Here is a 22,707-nt window from a genome sequence, read left to right as displayed (position 1 = left end):
CTTAGAGTCCTTTTACAGAGGCCAGAGAAATTAAGTAACTTGCCCACGGTCACATAGGTAATAAGATCATAGTCAGGATTTCAAACCTGGTCCTTAGAAATGTTTCATAGAATTAGATTTGGAAAGAACATTTGATGTCATCTAGTTGAATCATGTCATTTTGCAGATTAGGGAACTCAGGCGCAGAGGTATAAATTAATTTGTCCAGTGTCACATAAGTAATAAGTAGAAGAGCTGGGATTCAAACCCAGACCCCCTGGCTCCAAATCGGGCACTCTTATGCTGCACTATGCTGCCTCCCCTGGTATATGTACTATAATGGGCACAACCTAGGAGTGCTGAATGAACATGGAATAAAGGAATAATGACCCCAAGGATTAATCAGTAATGGCATGCTAAAGGCCGTGTTTTAAGTTGTGTTTTAAAGAGAAAATAGGAAGAGGCTGTATTCCAAGTTGGGAAATGGCCAAGTAAGAGCTAGGAAATTAGTTATCTAGAGTGACCAGGGTCTTCATGCAAATTAATTTGACTGGGTTGCTCAAAGTGATAAGAGATGAGATCTGGAGACCAAGAGAGAACTGTTCAAATGTTAGGCCAGAACCAGCATTGTATAGTGATTAAACAAATGAATGAAAAAGTATCTTACTAAGTGCTTACTGCGTGTCATTCACTCCACAAGCATTGTGTAAATCCTCTTTAGGTGCCCTTGGCAGCTGGGTGTCGTAGTGGATGGAGTGCTGAGCCTGGGGTCAGGAATACCTAAGTTAAATGTGGTCACAGACACTGTCACTTAACTCTGCCTCTGTTTCCTCATCTGTAAAATGAGCTGGAGAAGGAAATGGCAAACCACTTCAGTATCTCTGCCAAGAAAACCCCAATTGGGGTCACGAAGAGTTGGACAGACAACTTTATGTGCCAGGCACTGTGCCAAGCAAGGAGAATACAAATACAAAGATGGTCCTTGCTCTCTAGGAGCTTACATTCTAGGGGGGGAAGACAATACATAAAAGGAAGTTGAAAAGAGTATAGGAGGAGGAGAGGAAGAAAATACTGGGCACTGGGGCATGATGGAGCAGTCTGGAGAAAAACGAGGAGAAGGCTGGCCTGGGTGTCCTCTTTACATGGAGATTCAGGGAGGAATCATCCAATGACTTTGACAACTGCCAAGTTATTAGATGAGCCCTTCCCAGCCACTCCCACCCCCTTGTCCCTGCTGTTACCTGGGATTTATTTTACTAGTTTTGGTAATGTGCTAGCTTTAATTATGATGCTAGGCACGTAGTTCAGTGGAATGGCAACCTCAGTGAGAGGTTGGGTTAGATAGGTCCTCATCTGCAGAGGCTGGATTAAGTTACATTCTCTACATGCTAGGAAAAGTCTTTATTAGTTTGTCCCACTGCCTCTGTCTGCTCTAGACACAACCTCCATTCCAGCCAAACTGTCCTTGCTCTAAGACTTGTCCCTACTCTTAAGAGCTGTCCCATATCCATAAAACATTTACTTCCATCGACTTTATGCATGGTAGAAAGAATAGTGGATCTGAAGTTAAAAGACCTTTGTCAGTGGATCCCCCCAGTTGAGTTCCTGTTCTAGATGAACAAAAATCTCTCTTTATAGATGGTCAAAAGTAAATACAATTACCAAAATCAATATAAATGGGCTAACTATTGTGCCCAATTCTACAAAAATACTTAACATCATTTTTTAATAAAATTCAACCACTGTGCTAAGTTGGAAAGAGTCTTAGAACAAAACATTGCATGGAATGAAAACAGATGACTATCTTTGATACTGCTAGTTAGATATGGACTCACAATACTATGGTGTGTACCAGACATAGTGTGAGATATACAGGAGACTCCTGACTGCCAAATTAAGAGCTGAATGGGATATCATAAGTGATGCTTACATAGCATTTTAAAGTATGTCATTTGAGCCTCACGGCAACCTTATGCAAGAGGTATTTGTCCTCATTTCATACGTGAGAAAGCTGGGTGGAGCTCAGACACATTAGGTGACTCACCTAGAATCAAGATTTGGGTTTTAAAGGAGGCCATCCGGCTTCCAACTCTAGCCCTCTTGTCTATTTGACCACACTGCCATCCCCTGGGGAATTGTGGAAATGAGGCTTCATTGATCCCTGCCTAGAATTTACATTTACAAATTCGATTGTTATGTGGCTTCCTTCTGTTACAATGTCCACTATAATACAGCACTTGGAGTCAGCCATTTTAAAGTGCAGTTTGATTCAATTCAACAAGCATTTCTTAAACATGTCCTGCCTTTCCTTGAGGTATGAACTATAATAGACATAATACAGGAATGCTGAACGTAAGGATTAGTCAGTAAAGGCAAAGGGGCTGTATGTGCAAACACTGTGCTTATTTGCAGAAACTGTTTTCACAGTATTGCAATGAAATGCTAGTACAAACTACATATAGAATAAGCAATTACCCAGGTACATGAATCCAGATTATTTGGCTTAAAGCATTGGTCAGTCTCTTAGGCCTCTCCTGCTCCAATTCCTGGGGTACCATCAAGTGAGATAATGTACTTGAAACATGTTGCAAACCATGCAGTGCTATTTACTTTTCAACTAATTAAAGGCCAGCCCTTTTTTTCTTTTCGGAGGTGGGGAGGCAAGGCAATTGGGGTTAAGTGACTTGCCCAAGGTCACACAGTTAGTAAGTGTCCTGAGGCAGGATTTGAATTCAGGTTCTCCTGACTCCAGGGCCAGTGCTCTATTCACTGCGCCACCTAGCGGCCTCAGCTCTTCTAACCTTGTGGTTACTCCATTTTTATTTGAGTTCATCCTACTTAGTCTCCTAAATCAAAGCTGAACTATTTTTCCCAGTTCCTTTAGGAAAGTCCACCTCACCATATCTCACTTGTCAGATTGGCTAACATGACAAAACAGGAAAATGATAAATGCTGGAGAGGATGTGGGAAAATTGGAACACTTACATTGTTGGTGGAGGTATGAACTGATCCAGCCATTCTGGAGAGCAATTTGGAAGACATAAAAATGTGCATTCCCTTTGACCCAGCAAGACCACTTCTAGGGCTGTATCCCAAAGGGATCACACAAGTGGGAAACGGACCCATATGTACAAAAATATTTATAGCAGCTCTTTTTGTGGTAGCAAAGAATTTGATGCCCATCAATTGTGGAATGGCTAAACAAGTTGTGGTATATGAATGTAATGGAATACTATTGTGATATAAGAAATGGGGAAAATACGGACTTCATAATAACCTGGAAAGACCTACATGAAATGATACTGAGTGAGCGGAGCAGAATCAGAACATTGTACACAACCACAGACATATTGGTTCTGTGATGACTAACTTTGATAGACTTGGCTCTTCTCAGCAATATAAGGTTCAAAGACAGCCCCAAAGTTCTCACGATGGAAAAAGCAAGCTACATCCAGAGAAAGAACTATAGAGTCTGAATACAGATTGAGGCAAACTATTTGTTCTTTTTTTTGGTTTTGTTTCTTCTTTCTCATGATTCATTCTATTGGTCATAATTCTTCTTCCAACTTGACTATTGTGTAAATGAGTTTAATGCAAAGGTATATGTAGAAGATATATTGGATTCCATGCTGTCTTGGAGGGGAGGGGGAAAGGGAAGAAAATCTGGAACTCAAAAACATGCAGAGCTGAGTGTTGTAAACTAAAAATAAAAAATCTTAATTAAAAAAAAGCCCACCTCATGGCTTCATATTGACTTTTATAACCCTAAGAACCCAGATTTGATTGCATCTTATGATGTGCTTATCAGATTGGCAGATGACACAAAACTTACAGGGAGGGATAGCTAATATATTGGGTGAGAGTCAGGATCTGATCTCAAAATATCCCAGACTAGAATATCAGCCTGAATTCAATAAAATGAAACTTCTAAACCCTCAATTGGCATTCAGTTCTGGGCATCACATTTTAGGAAGGCCATTTGATAAACTAGACAGCTTTCCAAGAAGGAATAACAGGATCACAGATTTGTAACTGGAAGAAACTTTAGAAGCCATCTAGTGCAGTCACCTCATTTTACAGATGCAAAAACAGGCCCAGAGAATGTGATTTTCCACATTCTCTCACTCCACATCCAGCATACACCTCTCAAATCAATCCATGGTGAGCCCTCTAAATGGTTTAATCTGTGAACTGACTTAATTTACCTCTAGAGACTACATAAGGTTTATCTCCTTAAGGGATATAAGATTATGACTCCTTAACTAGATACATTCAACTGTCATGATATTGAAGGTAATATGGAATTATGATTTATAATACTCATGGCCACAGTATACTTGTTTCCTAAGTTTAAATCCCCTGGTTTATAGCCATTAATGCTATTCCACTTGATTTGTCAGAGGCAGCAGATTAGGATGAAGCAGTTGAGGTTAGATAGGTGATAAAGATCTCATTGTGGTACTTCACCATGAGAATGGTTAGCACCAAATAGAGAACTGCAGTCAGCTATTTGTGCAGAGTCAGTCTGGGCAACTGAGATTATCTTCTACTTAAACCATACGTATCTTGAGTGTATGTAGTTGTTTATACATCATCTCTCTATTTAGAATGTGAGCTTGAAAGAAGGCACTGCTTGTGCCTTAAGAAAATTTTTTTTTATTCCTATCACCTGGCACATAATAAATGCTTAATAAATGCACTGGCTACGTTAACTGACCCAGATATGGTTTGAAGGAGGGTACGATGGTCCAATATGATACTGGGGTATGAAGGGATAAGGTAAGAAAAACTGTTCGAAAAAGCAGGCCCCTTCTACCCACTCCATGGGCAGAAATAGTATTTAAAAATGTACCATAAAAAGCATGTTTAAGGACAATTTGTATTAGCACATATTTTTCTCATTTTTATACGTTGGAGTTAATTAGTTCAGTTTTTACATTTTTCATAGGTTTTGCATAATATACTACAAATTAAACAGAAAGGCTTACATGTTAACTTGATTACAATGAGGTAAAAAAGTCACAGGAAAGAAGACAATATTAAAGCACTTATTTAATATTTTAATAATTTAATATTTAATATTGTAATCTATTTGGACAACAAATAAATTTACAACCATATTCATAATAAATTTTTTGAGGACTAGGATGCAAGAAGCCTGGAAAGCTATCTGCCTTTTCACAACATAACTAAAAAAAGGAACAATTTAAGAACCCTGGAACAGGAATTACCCTGGCTTCTGTGACTGTTCAGATACATGTTTACAAATCAATGAATATTTATAGTGTTCAAGTGGGCATTTTTAAAAGGACTAGACTTATGTACATGAAAGATGACAGAAATTGATTTTGCTAAGCTACAATACAGGATTTTGGGGGGGCAAATTAACATTTTTCTGAAATAACTTCTGTTACAGATTCATAGTCAGCATATTCCTTTAATGACTGTACAAGTTCATCTAATAGATATTCTCCTAGCATGAAACTTTGGATGTCATACAGCGATTTGCTTATTCTGTGATCTGTAACCCGATTTTGTGGGAAATGGTATGTTCTTATTTTTTCTGATCTTCCTTTGGTTCCAATCTACAAAAGATAAGTTTACAAGAGACAGATAAAATAGTTTAATTTCATCATATCTTATTCCTCAGGCTGCAACATAAACTAGATTAAAATATTAACTAATAATTTAATGCCTATAATAGTATTTAGATAGCATGGTATGGTGGATGAGAGGCTTCTTATACATGCTAGATATATGGCTCTGGGCAGTCACTCAACCTCTTAGTACCTTAGAAATGTCTCTAAGATTATAAATTGCAGGCAGATGCTGATCTGCATTGATAGATAGCTTCCTTACCCAGAGGAAACTAATTAAATAACCAGTCAGGACAACCTGCCGCCGCCGCCGCCGCCTCCCCCCCCACCCCCCAAAAGAACCACAAAACCTGAGTGCTTCAAAACAGCTGTGCTTTCATTGATGTGGGTACTTTTTCACCAATGTAAATCATACTCTGGAGTTGTAGCCAAAAATAATCATCATCTAGCAACGAATCTCTCAACTTAGTTGGTCCTTGGATGCTAGTTTGTCACTGGACCTACATACACTTGAAGAATTTCCATCTTGGAAAAAACAAAAACTTGTCATCAAGGCTTTGTTGCCTTGATGAGGAACTGAGGTGGTGGGGCCTTAAGAGAGGAATACCTGTGCTATATTACTAAAAAAATAAATTTGGGATAGAAAGTTTAGGAGACGTATCTACTAAGAAAGATTCTTAGTGCATGTATCTATTAATCTGTTAGTACTATTAAATTATCTATAATACTAGTGTTTGCTTGTCATTACATCCTGTGCAGTTATTTTCATTGGTGTTCAACTCTTCATGACCACATTTGTAGTTTTCTTGGCAAAGATACTAGTTTGCCATCTCCTTCTCTAGCTCATTTTACAGATGAGGAAACTGAGGCAAACAGGGTTAAGTGACTTGCCCAGGGTCACACAGCTAATAAGTATCTGAGGCTAGATTTGAACTCAGAAAGATGAGTCTTCCTGCCTCCAGGCCTGGCTCTATATCCAGTGTGCCATTTAGCTGCCCCATCACACATCCTCCTAAACTGTAAACTAAATGTAGGCTAGGACTGCTTCATCTAAACCTTTTATCTCCCTTAGAAACTAGCATGACATTGAGTGCTAAAGACATGTATTCAGAAGAATTTAAAATTGCCCTTAGGAAGGATGTAAAAAACTATCAAAGAAATTGGAGTCTAGTCCTTTAACTATTTAAATAACTTTCATATTCTGAAGATATAATTATTAAACACATTTGAGGTTGAAATGGCATTAATACAGCTTTTTTCATTGCTTCTATGTTTTCATTTTTGTATTTTCTTCTAGATCCCTTTATTTTTGGTATATAATTAAAGAAATTTTACCTGAATCTTTCTAGCATTATATCGTTTGTTAGTCTCTTCTTCCAGCTGAATGTTATATAGTTTTGCCCGTAACTTTTTCATGGCCATTTCTTTATTTTTTATTTGAGACCTCTCCTGTTGGCATTCAGTAGCAACACCTGAAGAGTGTTATGAGAATGAGAGTTTTAACAGAAAGCCTTCTTCATGTTTTATGCTTCTTTTTTTCCTTCTCTTCCTTTTTCTATTTCATAAGAAAAAAAAAGATGGCTCTAGTAAAAAATGAAACTATAAAAGCATGACAATTTTTCAAAGGCTCACAAATCACCTCTTAAGTTCCAATTACATAATAAATGTTCCTGCTTTATTTATCAAACAATAAGCATAAATCATGTAACACAGGATATATATTTTCCCCCACTCCTGGCCATCTACCATTAATCTTTAAAATTAGGTTTTCTTTTGGAGGTTCTTCTTTAAAACTTTGTTGCACTGTTCAATATTAACAATGATTCTCAAAAGTAAAGGGTAGGTACTAGGTCCACTTCGCTGCATATGTGATCTCATCAAAATGGATAACTTCCCTCCAGATGTATAGATTGCTATCCAATCACACTGACTTCCTCCTCAAAAAGTTTTCAGAGGAGAGTCAGTCAGTGAAACAAGTATTATTAAGTACATACTATTTGTCAGGCAAAGTGTTAAGCCCTGGGGATACAAAGAAAGGAAACAACAGTTCCCGCTTTCAAGAAGTTCAGTTTTAATCCAGAAGACAAACATGCAAACAGCTATGTAAAAAAATGTATATGGAGAATAACCTGAAAATGATCCCTGGGGAAAAAACTAAGGAGGAGAACTGAGAAAGGCTTCTTGATAAAGATGGAAGCCAGGGAAGTTCGGAGGTAGAGATAAGGGACAGAGTTCCAGGGATGGGAGATGGCCAGAAAAAATTCCTGGAGTCATTTGATGAGCAGCCTGTTCAAAAAATAGCAAAGTGCTATGCATTTTCCCAAATTCAATCTAGCCCACTTTCTTCTTTCTTACTTGTGGGCGTAACTCACTGTCCATTTGCACTATTTTTCCTAGATACGTATGTTAGATACATTCAATCAGTTGTCTATCCAACTGCATATTAGAGTTTGGACACGAGATAATCTTGCTATTTTTGTGTGAATAGTTAGGATGAATTCTTTTTTTTTTTTTTTGTTTTTTGTTTTTTGTAGGGCAATTGGGGTAAAGTGACTTGCCCAAGGTCACACAGCTAGTACGTGTGTCAAGTGTCTGAGGTCGGATTTGAACTCAGGTCCTCCTGACTCCAGGGCCAGTGCTGTACTCACTGCGCCACCTAGCTGCCCCAGGATGAATTCTTAAATAATTTTTAATAGTATTCCAAAGGCTCTGCAAAGTTCTGTGGTTTGGCAAAATCAACACAATATTGCAATCAGCACAATCTTAAAATAAGCATCTGAAAAAACTCACCCTTTATGAGGAATTTCTTTTTAATTTGGACCTGCTATACCTACTCCATAAAATGACAAACACCTTTGGAAAGCATTTGTCTTCTCATTCTAGGTCTAATCTGATACTAATAATCAGTGGGCTATCAGTTATCTCTGTTTATCAAAACATTTTGTATAATCTATATGTGCACAGAAGATAACTGTTAGAAGAGAGCCTCTAAGACTACATCTTGTTGTACTGAATCACATGCAGTTTTAGAGTCAAATATTAAGTACAGTAGTGGGATCTTGTATACTCTATACCTTTCAAATGCTTGAACATAAAGGTGTTTTCTACCCACCAAAAATAGACATTGCCTATTCAATTACCCAGGCTTGTAAATAGACAAGTTCAGTTGCAGCTTTTGTGTCATGTACACCTAAAATTTACTGAGAGGGAAAGGAATCACGGGGTGGTGTTACTTCCTCAGGGTGGGCAATGGGCACTATTCTGCAGCAGTAGTAAGGTTCTTTCTCAAATTTCTCCGCCACTGCTAGAGGACTTTAGAAGTTAACTTTATAAAGCATTTGCTTGTTTGTTTTTTCCCTTGGGGTGTGGGGGGGGGGTTGGAGGTGTCAGAGGGGTCTTAACTAATATGTTTAATAGTACTAATAAGATTAATAGTTAAATTAAAAAAATTTAATACTTTAGTCAAATATAGGATTTGATCTGGATGCAAGAGGCATGAAGGAAACCTTAATTAAATACTGGTGCAAAATGTACCTTGTGTTTATTTTACATATAATTGCATACATACATGTTGCCACCCTCAATAGAATATAAGGTCCTTGAGGCAAGGAATATTTTTTTCTCTTGTATCATTAGCACCTAGTCCTTAATAAGTACTTCTTGATTGCTTGACTTATGTCAGTTGGACTTTCAAGCAAAAGCTGGTCCCAGAGGGGGTAACACATGAGTTCATGTTTCTTTTTCAATGTCTGACCTAGCCCAAATTAAAGGGAAATTGGGTAGCTACTCAGGGTACCCCACCAAATTTATAAAAGAATTTCACTCCCTTTTTCTTTCACTTTGACCTAATCTGGGGCAACAATAATCTTATTATTTCTACCTCATCTTCCATCAAGAAAAAGAGGATGATTTGGGACTATGCACAGAAATACTCAGCCAGGTCTGCAGCTGTCCCCCATTATCCACCTGGGGCAGTTGCCATCCCTCCTGCTGGTCCCTCCTGGGATTATCTTGATGATGTGGATCAGGAGAGAAGGGACTGTATGATCACCTGCCTCCTAGAAGGCATGAAAAGTGACCTAAAGAAACAAGTGAGCTATGACAAATTAAAAGAAATCACACAAGGCCAGATGAGAACCCTGCCCTCTTTAGGAATAGGCTGGGAGAGGCTCTAAGAAAGTATACTGACTTGAATCCTGAATCTCCTACAGGAACCACAGTTTTAACCATGCATTTTATTTCTCAATTGGCTCCAGACATCAGGCAAAAGCTTCAGAAATTAGAACAGGGCCCTCAAACCCCCTTAAAAGAGATCATGGAAAGCCACTTTTAAGGTCTTATTAATAACAGGGACAAGGCACTTGCAGATGAGCCGTCCCTTAAACTTACAGTACTAGCCTTGAGTCTGCCATGAGGACGAGTTTCAAAGCCAAGGGATATACAGTAGGTCTATCTATAAATTAATATGTCCTTAAATATTCAAAGGCTCTTCAATAATTTTTTATACCAATAACTAGATATCTATTTTATTATAGGAAAAATTACCACATTATGACACTCAGTTGAGCTTATATAGGTCCCTTCAACTTCTATCTTAGAAAATCAAGAAATACCTGTTGGAAGATGAACTATTCGGACAGCACTGTCAGTAGTATTTACGTGCTGACCCCCGGCTCCACTAGCTCGCTTAGTTTCAATGCGTAAATCTCTAGGATTGATTACCAGGTTAATCTACATGAGAAAAAGAAATAGGATTAAAAATCATTTCATACACAAATACATACATATGTTTGTCTATGATTATTTGCATAAAGCTGAGAATCATATCAACCTGTAATGCATCTAACAGTCTCTTATAGGCATCAAAGGACAGACACTTATTTGGATCAAAAAGAGGTAACAAAGAATGCCATTCAGAATTTTGTTCAATATTTTTTAATCCTCAAAATAGGGATTTCTTGGAAATTAGCAAAGTTCTACTTCAAGATAGGAGATTAAATTGAACTTATTGGCTAAAATCACTTTTATGGACTATCTCAGAATTCAATATCCAAGATAAATAAGGACTGAAATGGGTAAATTCTTGAGGCTGGTCTGGGATCTGTTTTCTAACCTGTAAAATGACAGGGCTGGACTATACCAGAAGAGCAGCCTTTACCAAATTAAAATGTAATTGGTAAATATTTAACCAAAAAAAAAAATAAAAATAAGATAAAAACAATAACGTTAATATATTATTTTCTAAGTCAATATATGCAGCCTACAGAGGTCATTGTGTATGGTTTAGTGGCCCCCATTTCTATTTGAGTTTGACACCACTCATCTAAATGGCCTCTCAGGTCCCTTTCAGCTATAAGTCTATGATCACTGTTTAGGAACCTACACTATATCCCCTCTTAGAAACATTCCTCAACTAATTTGTTATTTTCAGGAAATATAGTGTAACCTGAAGAATTTATGTGAATATATAAAATGTGAATAGTAAAAAAAATAGCATGTATTTGTCCTAGGCCTTCAGAATTGGGTTTTTATTTTAATGGGTTTTAGACATATCATGAATATTTTAACTTGTCAAAGCAGTATTCTATTTATATAGTTAATATGCTAGAATCGGTCATATTGTACTTGCAATAGAGCAGAATTCACCCCATGGAAGGTAGTTTAGTTTTCAAAATTCTAAAAGGATATAAAGTCCTCTCACCAATAAAGGTGGTGCTACAACAAGGACCTCAGGAAAAATATGTGTATAATTCACAAATTACATAAGGATAAGAGGTGCACAGGGAAATTATCATTTCCCCTTCCTTACAACCCAAAGTGAAATCATGGGTTCTCAAAACCAATTAAATTTATAATAAAAAAAGAAAGCATAGAATGGTTTCAAGAATAACTGGAAATACTGCTGCTTACTTCAGTAGGCTGGGGCAATACTGCTACAGTCATTGTGCTGGTGTGCATCCGGCCTTGCTTTTCTGTCTTTGGCACTCGTTGCACTCGATGTACACCTCCTTCAAACTTCATGTGCCTATAAGCTTCTGGTCCCCCAATGCTGGCAGATGCATGTCTTAGGCCACCTTACCAAAACAGAGAAGCACAATTTGTATTCATTACTGCCATTTACAAAGACTACTATAACTTCCACTGTCTTGAAATATAATTTACACAGAAACAAAAAGAAAGTGAGCATTCAAATTTTGTAAATAACTATTAGTTTATAATCTATTTCCTCAGCTCATCAGTAATATTATCTCAACATGTTCTAAGTATAAGAATATGTTTCATCAGACATAATGATTAGAAGTTATTTTGTACAATGCGCCATATTAGGTATAGGGGGACATAAAAACATAAATAACATGCTCCCTGCCCCCCCCTCCTTTTTTGAGGCAGGGAGGAAGTGGACTTGTGTTTTATCAGTGTTGCACATTGGTAATTTTTCTATAATTTGTAAACAGCTAAAAACATGTATGTACATTTTTGTTCCTTCTCTCCAAAATCTATTCTTAAGAATAACAATTTACATTTTTATAGCACTTCAAAAAAAGTTCTCTCCTCACAAGAACTCTGTGAAGTAGGTAGTATAAGTATCATTCTTATTTTAAAGGTGAACAAACTGAGGCCAGGAGAGACTTGCCACTCTCACAGCTAGTTTCAGAGACAGGATTTGAACCCCAAAATAGTTCCAAGTCATGCTCTTTACTAGGACAATGAAATCAACCTACTAAATTCCAAGTGAATGATACAGTATTACTGACCTATTTCACTAGGAAAGTATTCCAGTATTTCAAAATGCCATTTTTTATATGAGGCATATCGCTGGTACATATCGAACATCTCTGCAGTAAACAACATAGCTTCCTGACCCCCAACTCCAGCAGTTAATTCCAAGATTAAGTCATTCTCATCTGTTTCTTCTGAGGGAATCAAGAGTAAGATTATCTGTAAAAACAAATGCCAACCCTCATATTTAAGACAAGTATTTTAAAAATTGATCAATGGGGCTATTGGCAGACATGGACAATTTGAGTTATTAAAATTTACCAGTGCTGTTCCAGATACATATCTCAATATGACTAACAATACAACATGACTCTTAGCAATTAAAATTATCTATTACTAATGTGTTGATGTTGCAACTGTAATATCTATAAGAATAAGTATTTATGTGTTTCTTTATAGGTGTTCAAACTGCTTTTCCATTCAGTCGACAAGCATTTATGAAGCATTCTATGTGGAGAGAGCATTACACTATGTACCATAGAGGTAGCATACAAAAGACAAAAAAAGCATAGCCCCGGTCCTAAAATTTTTATTGTAACTGAACACACACACACACACACACTCTTAACGATGTTTACAAACAACTGCAAATTATTCCACTGAGAAGCAATATGGCATAGCAGAAAGCACTTGATTTTCGATGTCACAATTAGTTCTATGTTCCAGCAACAGTAGTCTGTAATTCCCAGGGCTCTAAGGTTCAGGGTTCTGAGCTCCTATTCAGGGTTAGGAGTTCCCTGGGTATGGAACAGTGCTTATATTTTCAGAATGTGCTAGTTTTGCAGAGTTTCTTTTCCTTCTTTTCCCTCTTTCTGCGAATAAAAATTTATTTTTAAAAATGCCTATTGTCCAGGCTATAATATACAATTGGACAGCCCAGAGCCAGTGCCTTACTTAGTACACATACCATGGATAATCACTGTACTTAGACAGTAAACTGGACCCAAGATTGAAAAGGAGGAGAAAGGCAGTTGAATTACCACTGGGAAATCATACAGTGGTTTTATTAATACCCAAACTTCTCCCTGAGATAAAGGCCCATCTTTGTAATACCGGTATTTTTCTGGTGATGCTATATAGCTGAGAGTCAGATAATACCGTCTCTATAGAATTAAATTTGTGAGTCAACCAAAATGCAAGAGAAGCACATGGTAGATGAGAACAAGTTGCAGTGTGTGTCTACATATATATGTATACACACACACACACACACACAAAAATTATAAGGGAGAACCAATGTAATATCATTAGTTATAAAAGTGAAAAGAAGGTGGACAGGTTACACAGTGAGAAAGTTTTCTTCAAGTCCCAGCTGCTGAAAAAAAACAAAACAAAAAAAAAAAACCACCAAAACCTCCCCTGGTCCTCTTTCATATTAGTGCCTTCCCTCTGAGATTATCTTCTATATATCCTTCTCTCATATGTGTGTGTATATATATATATACACACACACACGCACACAAAAAATCTTATTTGTGTGGTTGTCTCCTCTTTTAAGATTTGAGCTCCTTGAGAGTAGGCAGTGTGGTTTTTGTCTTTCTTTGTATACCCAATATTTAGCACAGTGCCTAGAATATAGCATGTGCTTAAACATTTGTTAGCTTGATTTTAAAGCTTGTACATCTGCTTTACTAGTATCTATGCAATGTCAAGAAATCTAAAGGAAATCCCCCAAAATGGTTGCAACCCCTCTGTAGGATTCACAGGAAATGGGCAAGAGTCCACAGGAAAAGATAGGGATAGGATATAATTTCCACTAGGTAGTTCCTTACATTGATGTAATCACAAACTCTTCTAAATATCACTGAAACTTCAGGAAAGTTATAAGCCAGGATCACTATAATATTTAATCCATGTGACTCATATAGTTATGAAACTTCCCTTCCAGGACAGGCAGTGAAAAAAGCCCCAAAATAGTTTTTCCTAATACATCACTTACTTTTCAAAGGTACAATACCTTTTGCTTCAATTTAGTTAATTCTTTCTGACAAGAGATTATTTCATTTTCTGCAAGTTTCCTTAGGTCTTCATTCTCATCTAGGAAAGCAAAGATTTGAATTTATGCAGTTAATTTTAAGTAATAAGTTTTAAGAAAATAGTTAAAATTTTGTGTAGAAAAAATGTACCCTTTTATTAATATTTCTTTTCCAGCAAATTCTAAATTAACTTTCCAATATGCTTGTAGATATTTATATTAGAGAACACCAATTAAATATTAGCAGCCTCTATAGATAATCCCCTCAAAAATCATGCCTAGCTGTTTTTATTATCTAAAAACACCCTTCAAAGTGATTGTGGCTTCATTTTCATTACTGAATTCACTAGGTAATTGAAGAATTAGAATGAAACTAAAATTTTCAGATAATCGGAGATCCGCTTTATCTGACTACTTAAAAGTGTATCAAGGCATACTTCCTTTAAAAAATGTATTTTTACTTCTTTCGTTAAATACTTTCCAATTACATGTAAATTTTAACATTTTTTTTTAGATTTTGAATTCCAAATTTCCTCTCCTCCCCCACCCACGGGGAAGATATGTAATTATAATGACTATACATGTTAAGTCATGCAAAACATTTCCCATATTAGCCAGCCTAACAAACAAAAAAAAACACCAAGAAAAATAAAAAAAGTATCAAGCTATACTCCTTAAAGTACTTCATGAGGAAAGTCAAAATTTTTCATCATGGTACCAGTAATTGCACTGATTTCATTTACTGTACATCTGTTAACAAGTTTGTTTTTTCTAGGGACAGGGAACTGGTTGTGGTCAGTTGGAAGCATGATAAGAGTCTGGTGACCCTCATTTTGTAAAATGAAAAGCAGTCATGGGTAAAGCAAAAAGTAAGACATGCATAGCAAAACACTGCCTTCAAGGTTTAGAATATACTATCATGTTATCAGTTATACATGCTATGAGCTCGGTAAAAGTGCTAAAGTTCGGAGGAAAAAGAAAATGTGTTCGGCTCCAGGCCCTAAGCAAGCCACAGAAGAGGAAGCACTTCAGTCAACGCCTTATAGGTTCGTAGTATTTGGATAGGCGGAGGTGGTGATGGAAATCTAAGGGAAAGGACGTGAGCGAAATCTAGAATGGAAAAAAGTGGGAATGGCTGGCGTATGGAGCAGGGTCAGCAGAGATCGGTGGAAAGGCTAAGGAAACGAGAGAAGGAAAAAGGGGGAAGGGGGCTACTACGCTGAAATGCTATATATGAAGCCAGTCGTTGTCATCCTATTATTTTTGCTTAGTTACGTCTTCCTTGCCCCAAGAGGCGGTTCAATGCGAATAGGGCTAAAATGACTATGATGTAATAGCAACAGGCATTAATAAATGTATTTTTAAATAAAATGAAAGATTTGCAAATGATGTCTAGATGAAAGGGAGGAGAGGACTCTCGGATACAGACGAAGGAGTTAACCTTCAATTCGAGCCAACAACGAGCCATGAGGCATCTCCATCCTTCCGACTTTACCAGGACGAGCAGTTTAAAGAGATGATCCCCCTAGAAACACTTCCGGGGCCCGGACCGGCCCTAGCCGCAGCACCGCTCCCGTCTTCCCGCGCCCTCACCCTCTAGCAGCCGCTCCGTCTCCCGCAGCTCCTGCTCCTTCTCCCTCAGTTTCTGGGCCGCCATCGCCAACTCCGGACCCTGGACTAGGGACAGGGCCTGAACCCCAGGTCCCGCCAGGCGTTCGAGGAAACTCCTCATGGCCCCACCGTCGGCGAAGAGCTCCTCCAGCTGGGGGCTGCTAGAGCTCACGGGCCGGCGAGGAAGCCTAACTAGGGCTCCACGGGGCCACAAGTACCGAGCGGTTCGGAACAGCAGCGACGTCCACATAACTGCGCTAATAGCCAGACCGGAAACAGAATCTTCGAGACAGAAATCCCGGGGCATTCGTCAAATACCGCGAGAAGAGGCGGAGCGCCAGCGCTAGCGCCAGCTGAACGAACTCGCGGAGGTCTGACCCGGGCACCGCAGATCCACGTGGTTTAAAGGGCTCTTTTCATCCCTCCCCGCCTGGAGCCGGGAAGGAAGCTGTCAAGAAGCTGGGGTGATTCGATTGGCTCTCTCTGGCAGACGGGGGCGTGGTCAAAAGTTGCAGCTGATTTTGACAGAAGGCGTGTTCAAGCAACACGTGGAAAGTTGTCTGGTCTCATATAACAGCTGGGCAAGGAAAACTGAGGGACCGCCTCCGAAGTGTGTGCTCTTTTGTCCAGGCGGTGGACCAACCCTGGGCGGCGGGCAGCATCATTTAAACATCTCTTGGGCTGGCTCCAGGAAGAGACTAGCCCTACATTTCCAGAGGAGGGCGTTGAAACAAAGGGAGGCGGTAGAGAAGTAAAACGGCTTCTTTCCCAAGCTTTGTGTTTGAACCAGTCCCAGAACCTCTTACGGGCTTGTTTTCGTGCGGGGGAAGTCACTAGTTTATTCCCCTTAGATATGCGGGGCGGGCATGTCCTTAGTAACTATTATCTCTACAGTAATCCCTGCTGCGGAGTCCTCATTACAATCTCCATCTTTCTTCCTTCCCTAACAATGATATTTTTTTTTCTTGTTTCATTCCTTCTTTGCCCTTTCCGTGTGTGTGCCATTTCCATGCAATTTATGTGGAAAACTGGTGGGGAAGGTATTCTTATTCTTCATCTTATAAAACAACTATGAAAGTGCTATTATGACATCTAGTTCCTTCAAAATTATTCTTCCAATCCAACTTGAGTTCCTTAAGAGTTCTCTGGCAACCCTTAGTTACACCCCCATTCCTACCCTCAGGTTGCACCTTCCCCCTGTAACAGATTTCCCTTTTTTTTTTTTCTTTTTTTGCAGCGTTGATGCTGTTAACAGTTCGGTTGTGGCAACAGATACCGCCAGATGTCTACCGTTTTAATAAAATTGCTTTCTTAGCTGTCCTTTCTCTATTTTTCTGTTCCTGAACACATACATGCATGCATATACCAATGCACACACTCTTGAGGATTTCAGAAACGTTCCAAGTAAGCTCGCGGATCACGGGGGAAGTAAGACAAAATGTTCTTGAGACTCTTGCCACTACCCAACTCATCAGTCAGTTGAACACCACTCATGAGAACTAAGTGGCCTGTGCTCAGAATGCTGCATATTTGAAACTTCAAAACAATATCTGTAAATAATGATAAAAATAAAAAATCATATGTAAGAGATATAAGAGTCAAAGGAACCTTAACTCAGAATCAAAACCATTCTGGAGAATGTCTAGTTCATTTCAAATAATTCCTGAGAGATATCACAACCTTTGTTCTTGACTCACACTTTCCTTCCCCCATTTCAGTCTACAAAATGCAATGGAAAATCCAGGCCAGATAATTCCAGTCTGATATCCAGTTGATTAATAAAACATAGTTTTTCATTGTGAAATACTAAATAGTTAATTTTGATTACATTAAATTGAAAGTTTTTGTACAAAGCCAATGCAACCAAGATTAGGAGGGAAGCAGAAAACTGGGAAAGAATTTTTACAACCAGTGTCTCTGATAAAGGCCTCATTTCTAAAATATATAGAGAACTGAGTCAAATTTATGAGACTACAGGTCATTCCCAAATTGAAAAATGGTTAAAGGATTTGATCAGGCAGTTTTCAGATGAAGAAATTAAATCTATCTATAGTCATATGAAAAAATGCTCTAAATCATTATTGATTAGAGAAATGCAAATCAAAACAACTCTGAGGTACCACATCACACCTATCATATTGGCTAAAATGACAAAACAGGAAAACAGGAGATGTGTGAAAATTGGAACACTAATGCCTTTTGGTGGTGTTGTGAACTGATCGATCCAACCATTTTGGAGAGCAATTTGGAACTATGCCCGAAGGGCTATAAAAATGTTCATTCCCTTTGACCCAGCAATATCACTTCTAGGGCTGTACCCCAAAGAGATCATACAAATGGGAAAAGAATCCACGTGTACAAAAGTATAACAGCTTTTTTTTTGTGGTGGCCAAGAACTGGAAATTGAGGGGATGCCCATCAATTGGGGAATGGCTGAACAAGTTGTGGTATATGAATGTAATGGAATACTATTGTGCTATAAGAAATGAAGAGCAGATGGGCTTCAGAAAAACCTGGAAAGACATACATAAACTGAAGCTGAGTGAGGAGAGCAGAACCAGGAGAACATTGTACACAGAGAGAGCCACTTTGTGTGATGACTAACTTTGATAGACTTAGCTCTTCTCAACAATGCAAGGTTCTAAAACAACACCTAAAGGCTCGTGATGGAAAGTGCTCTCCACAAAGAACTAGGGAGTCTGAATGCAGATAAAAGCATACTATTTGCTCTTTTTTTGTTGTTTCTTCTTTCTTGTTCATCCCATTAGTTCTAATTCTTCTTTACAACATGACTAATGTGAAAATATGTTTAATATGAATATATATGTAGAGCCTATATCAGATTGCTTGCCAACTTGTGGAGGGGGAAGGGAAGGGATGTGGAGAAAATTTAAGACTCAAAAGTTTGTGGGACTGAATGTGAAAACTAAAAATAAATTTAAAATAGTTTTTGATGCTTGAATTATTCATCTAGTTACTTAAAAGTTTTTATATTGTATGAGTAGAGTTTTTTTTTAAATCTCATTAGGTCTTTGCATTTTAAGGTTGTATATTAAACTCACTTCCTCTTTTTTGGGGGAAAAGGGGCTCAGTAAAACTGGAAATCGTCTTCTCCTTAGTAACCTGTCTTATACCCCAAGAGTCTATTATAGATAGTTTAGATGTCCATCCTCTAATCTTTGGGGTGTCTTTGACCATAATATCTGTATTGGTGATTATGATTTTAACTACACGTAAGACTCTCAGCTGAACTCTCAAAACAAAAGTCATTTAAAGAATATACTTTATTATATTATAAAAGGTGCAAAATTGTAGTAAGCAATAACCTTATAATACAACCATTGAAAAGAATCCAATCAGCCATTCCTTTTTTCCCCCCTCAGATGCATATAGTAATTAAGTAACAATTCATCAAGTGTACTTTTTACTACTAAATTGCAACACCAATGGGAAAACAGTAAATTCTCCAAGGATACATTATCAAATTCCTTATCATTTCAAAATCTTTTAATAAAATCAATGTAATGCATATGCATTTTACAATATCATCTATGTTTCCACAATATAGTCAAAAAGGAAAACATTAGTAGGCTTTCTTTTCACTTTGAAAACTCAAAGGAAAATAGTTTTTGAACAAGATTTAGAATTTTTCACATTAATTTCATGCTCAAATTCTGTTACATTAAAAAAAAATCTGGTCAGTATAGAGTCCCTACGGTTCATCTGGCCTTGAAAAAGAGCCTAGAGTGCTGCCTATTAAATTGTATTCATGCATTCAAAACTTCTTAATGGTCCACTGATAACTGCCAGTGAAATCCATCAAAATATAGACAGATGATGAGAATGGGAATTTTTAAAAATTATACAAATGTTAAATATTAATTTTACAAGACCATATGCTTTGGAGTTTTCATTAACATTTGTTAAAATTGATCAGATAGCCTAGAATTACACATAAGTAATTTTAAAATTGTGACAAGTGAGTAAAAGCCACAGTTGAAAATTAAAACATACATGAATTTCATTATTCAGTGAAGGGCAAAATAGAACACCATCCAACAAAAAGGGTAGTATCATCAACTTTAATTCCATAGAAATGAACTAAAGTCCAGGGGAATTCTAAAAGATGAGGGTTAAGTCCAGGTAATTAGTACCTAAATAAAGTGTAAAGTAAAGGTAATTATTCAGACAATTAGAGCAACAACAAAAACACTTTCATATCAATTATCTGAACATTCTTGGTGAAACTTTATTTTAGGTATCAGTTATATTCTTCACTTTGTAAGATCTCACTGAATTTCGGTATATTCCATTTAGCATATTATATTCATTTGTTAAACATCAACTTGTGAATATTGTGATAAAGAATTTAGATGTTTTCCAACATTTATCACAAATTAGTACTAAATATCTTAACTATTCTTCCATTATTGCCTTTTGGATAATCTTCTAATAATATGTACAACTGTCAAACTCCTTAAAGTTCCAACTTAAAAATACTTTTAGTTTTAACTCAGTAATTTTCTAGTTAAAATTCTGGATGCTTACCCTTTTCCTATTTAGATTATGATTTTTATATCAATCAACAAGTATTTATTAAGTGCTTTCTATACTCCAGGCACTGGGCTTTAGGGAAAGGATTTTAAACTAGTTTCTCCTTTTGCTTTTTAAAAGAAAAGTATGCTGTTTACTTTGTGCCATTTTCTATTTCCATAGCAAACATTTCTATTACCTTTACGCCTCCTTCTAAGTGTCTAATAGGCTGGTCCATGAAATAAAAAAATATTTCCATGAATTATGAGTTTTTTGCCTTGTTGTAGACTGAAAACACACAGATTTAAACAAGAGTAGTCATGGGAAAGCCTTATTGATATATTTTGAAAGAAGCACCTTTTTTTTTGCCACACATTTTAAGTACAGGTGTTATTTTTTTTAAATGCACATTTCTTTTGAAAAGATGGCAAACTGTGCCCCTTTTTGAAATATGAAAGTCCAGTGTATCTTTTTAGCTTTCTTTTTTATACTTTCACCTTCTTCCTTGTATCATATATTGATTTGCAAAAGTCTAGTATCCTCTATTAGACTCCCTAAGGGCAAGAACATGGTTGTCTTATTCATCTTTTTATCTCCTGGTGCTTACATTTATTAGGTAATCAATAAATATTTGTAGCGTGAATGTGGTTTATTTGTTTTAAAGTAGAAATGCCCTGTCAGAAGTCAGTTTTAGGTTAACAGTTAAAATACAGATATTTGGAGCACAAAGTGTAATGTGTAGGAATAAGTGGTGAGGAGAGGAGCATGGTGAATGCACCCAAGAACTATTCCTACAATCTGATTACTTTTTGTGGCTAGTTTGAATGCCCTATACTTTTACTCATTGTCTCTTTAAGAGCTTTATTTGTTGTTAAGAGTTCTAGATCTTTCTTTTCTTTTGAAGCCTGGATAGAGTAAATCCATTCTCTTAGGACAGACCAAGGGATATCTCTAACATACACTACTTTTTAACCTCCTTTATTCCCCCACTAATATTGTCACAGCCAAAGTTCTAAAAAGCTTTATGATTTATATTTGTTGTAATATGTCACGCTGTCGTATTTAACCAATATTCATTGTTGCAGCAATTAAGACAAGAAATGTCAAACATTTTTTATAACTTGTTCACTGGAACAAACATTTTTCATTTGGTTGGGAATGAAGTGGTGGCCTGATAGACTGTTCTCAAGAAACAAAACAACACAAAATACCACCACAAAGGGAAATAAAAATTATGTTCTTGAAAAATTCTAACTGGGCAATTAATATGCACTAGTTACACCTTTTGAAAATTTTCTTACTCCCAAACTATATCTGGTATGGAACACACTGGGGAAAATAATTCAATTGTTTCTTGAAGGGGTGCTAAAGTTCCTTGAAAACGTTAGGAGGCATTTGCAAAAGGAGTCTCTTTAACTTTGCACTTGGGGGGAAAAACTTTCCTATTTTCCAGCCTTCACAGTGGCCTAAACCATTTTATATTTTGTAATACAGTAGAAAAAAAAGACAATACTAGATTTGGAATCAGAGAGCCTGGTTGGTTCAAATTCAATCTCTGCTACTTAATATCTGTGCAATCCTAGGCAAGTCACTTAACATCCTTAGTCCTCAGTTGCCTCATCTGTAAAATGATAGGGTTGGAATGGATAAGCTCTAAAGTCTCTCTGGTTCCAAATCTATGACCCTCTGATATTTTGCAAATTGTTACAGTCATTATGCTACTTTCCTTTATAGGAAGCAGTCATTTTAGAAAGTATAGCTCAAACCTCAGAACCAGGTATCAGTTAAAGTTCAGTCCCAGGATGAATATGAGTTTAATTTTTGTCTTCAATAAATGCACATTATTTACCTGCTCCTATTATCCTTCAGAAATACTGAATTATCAGGCAAATACACATAAATACATTTCATTCCACAAGTAAATACTTAGGCAGTATTTAAGGATACTAATAAACAGTCCTCCTACCCACCATGCAAGCTAAACAATTTTCAAAATTGATTATCTTCATTATTTACAATTTTTAAAAGGCAGCCAAAAGAAAAAAAAAGACCACACTGTGGTCTTGGCTCTTGTCCACACTAATTTTGAGATCAAAATTGTTCTTAGCTCTTATTACAAGTACATACAAATGTGCCCATAATGCTTTAATCTGCATGTACCATGGCTGGAGTTTGCACCGGATTCACTCAACTCGTATAATTCTGACAAAACGACTACTCTATACTTTTGTA

The 22,707-nt window shown here is 37.1% G+C and overlaps 1 protein-coding gene across 4 annotated transcripts; it reads right to left on the bottom strand.

Moving 5' to 3' along the window:
• Positions 1-5,030: 5,030 nt before the first annotated feature.
• MTRF1L (mitochondrial translational release factor 1 like) lies at positions 5,031-16,192 on the bottom strand. Of its 4 annotated transcripts, XM_036769269.1 has the most exons (7): positions 15,925-16,192; positions 14,314-14,393; positions 12,332-12,515; positions 11,487-11,650; positions 10,190-10,307; positions 6,912-7,048; positions 5,031-5,564 (listed from the first exon to the last, which is right to left on the bottom strand). In XM_036769269.1, exons 1-7 carry the CDS (start codon positions 16,190-16,192, stop codon positions 5,364-5,366), a joined length of 1,152 nt encoding a protein of 383 aa, XP_036625164.1. In that variant the 3' UTR covers positions 5,031-5,363. The 4 variants fall into 4 exon arrangements, with proteins under 4 accessions (XP_036625164.1, XP_036625165.1, XP_036625167.1 ...); XM_036769270.1 differs by lacking the exon at positions 15,925-16,192 and having other exon boundaries at positions 12,332-12,490; positions 14,296-14,322; XM_036769272.1 differs by lacking the exons at positions 5,031-5,564; positions 6,912-7,048; positions 10,190-10,307; positions 12,332-12,515 and having other exon boundaries at positions 11,617-11,650.
• Positions 16,193-22,707: the final 6,515 nt, after the last annotated feature.

Source organism: Trichosurus vulpecula, chromosome 7 (assembly GCF_011100635.1).
Source record: "Trichosurus vulpecula isolate mTriVul1 chromosome 7, mTriVul1.pri, whole genome shotgun sequence".
In the NCBI taxonomy this organism is placed as follows: domain Eukaryota; kingdom Metazoa; phylum Chordata; class Mammalia; order Diprotodontia; family Phalangeridae; genus Trichosurus; species Trichosurus vulpecula.
Note: the sequence above shows the minus strand (reverse complement) of the source record. Positions and strands in the feature narration are given on the sequence as shown.

What these genes read in the sequence shown, in the direction of transcription:
- MTRF1L (XM_036769269.1), bottom strand. Translation starts at nt 16,192, where the DNA reads ATGTGGACGTCGCTGCTGTTCCGAACCGCTCGGTACTTGTGGCCCCGT. An exon ending in TAACTAAATTGAAGCAAAAG is followed by an intron (nt 12,516 to 14,313) that starts GTATTGTACCTT and finishes TTGTTTTTACAG; the next exon opens with ATAATCTTACTCTTGATTCC. An exon ending in ATAATGCTAGAAAGATTCAG is followed by an intron (nt 5,565 to 6,911) that starts GTAAAATTTCTT and finishes TATCTTTTGTAG; the next exon opens with ATTGGAACCAAAGGAAGATC.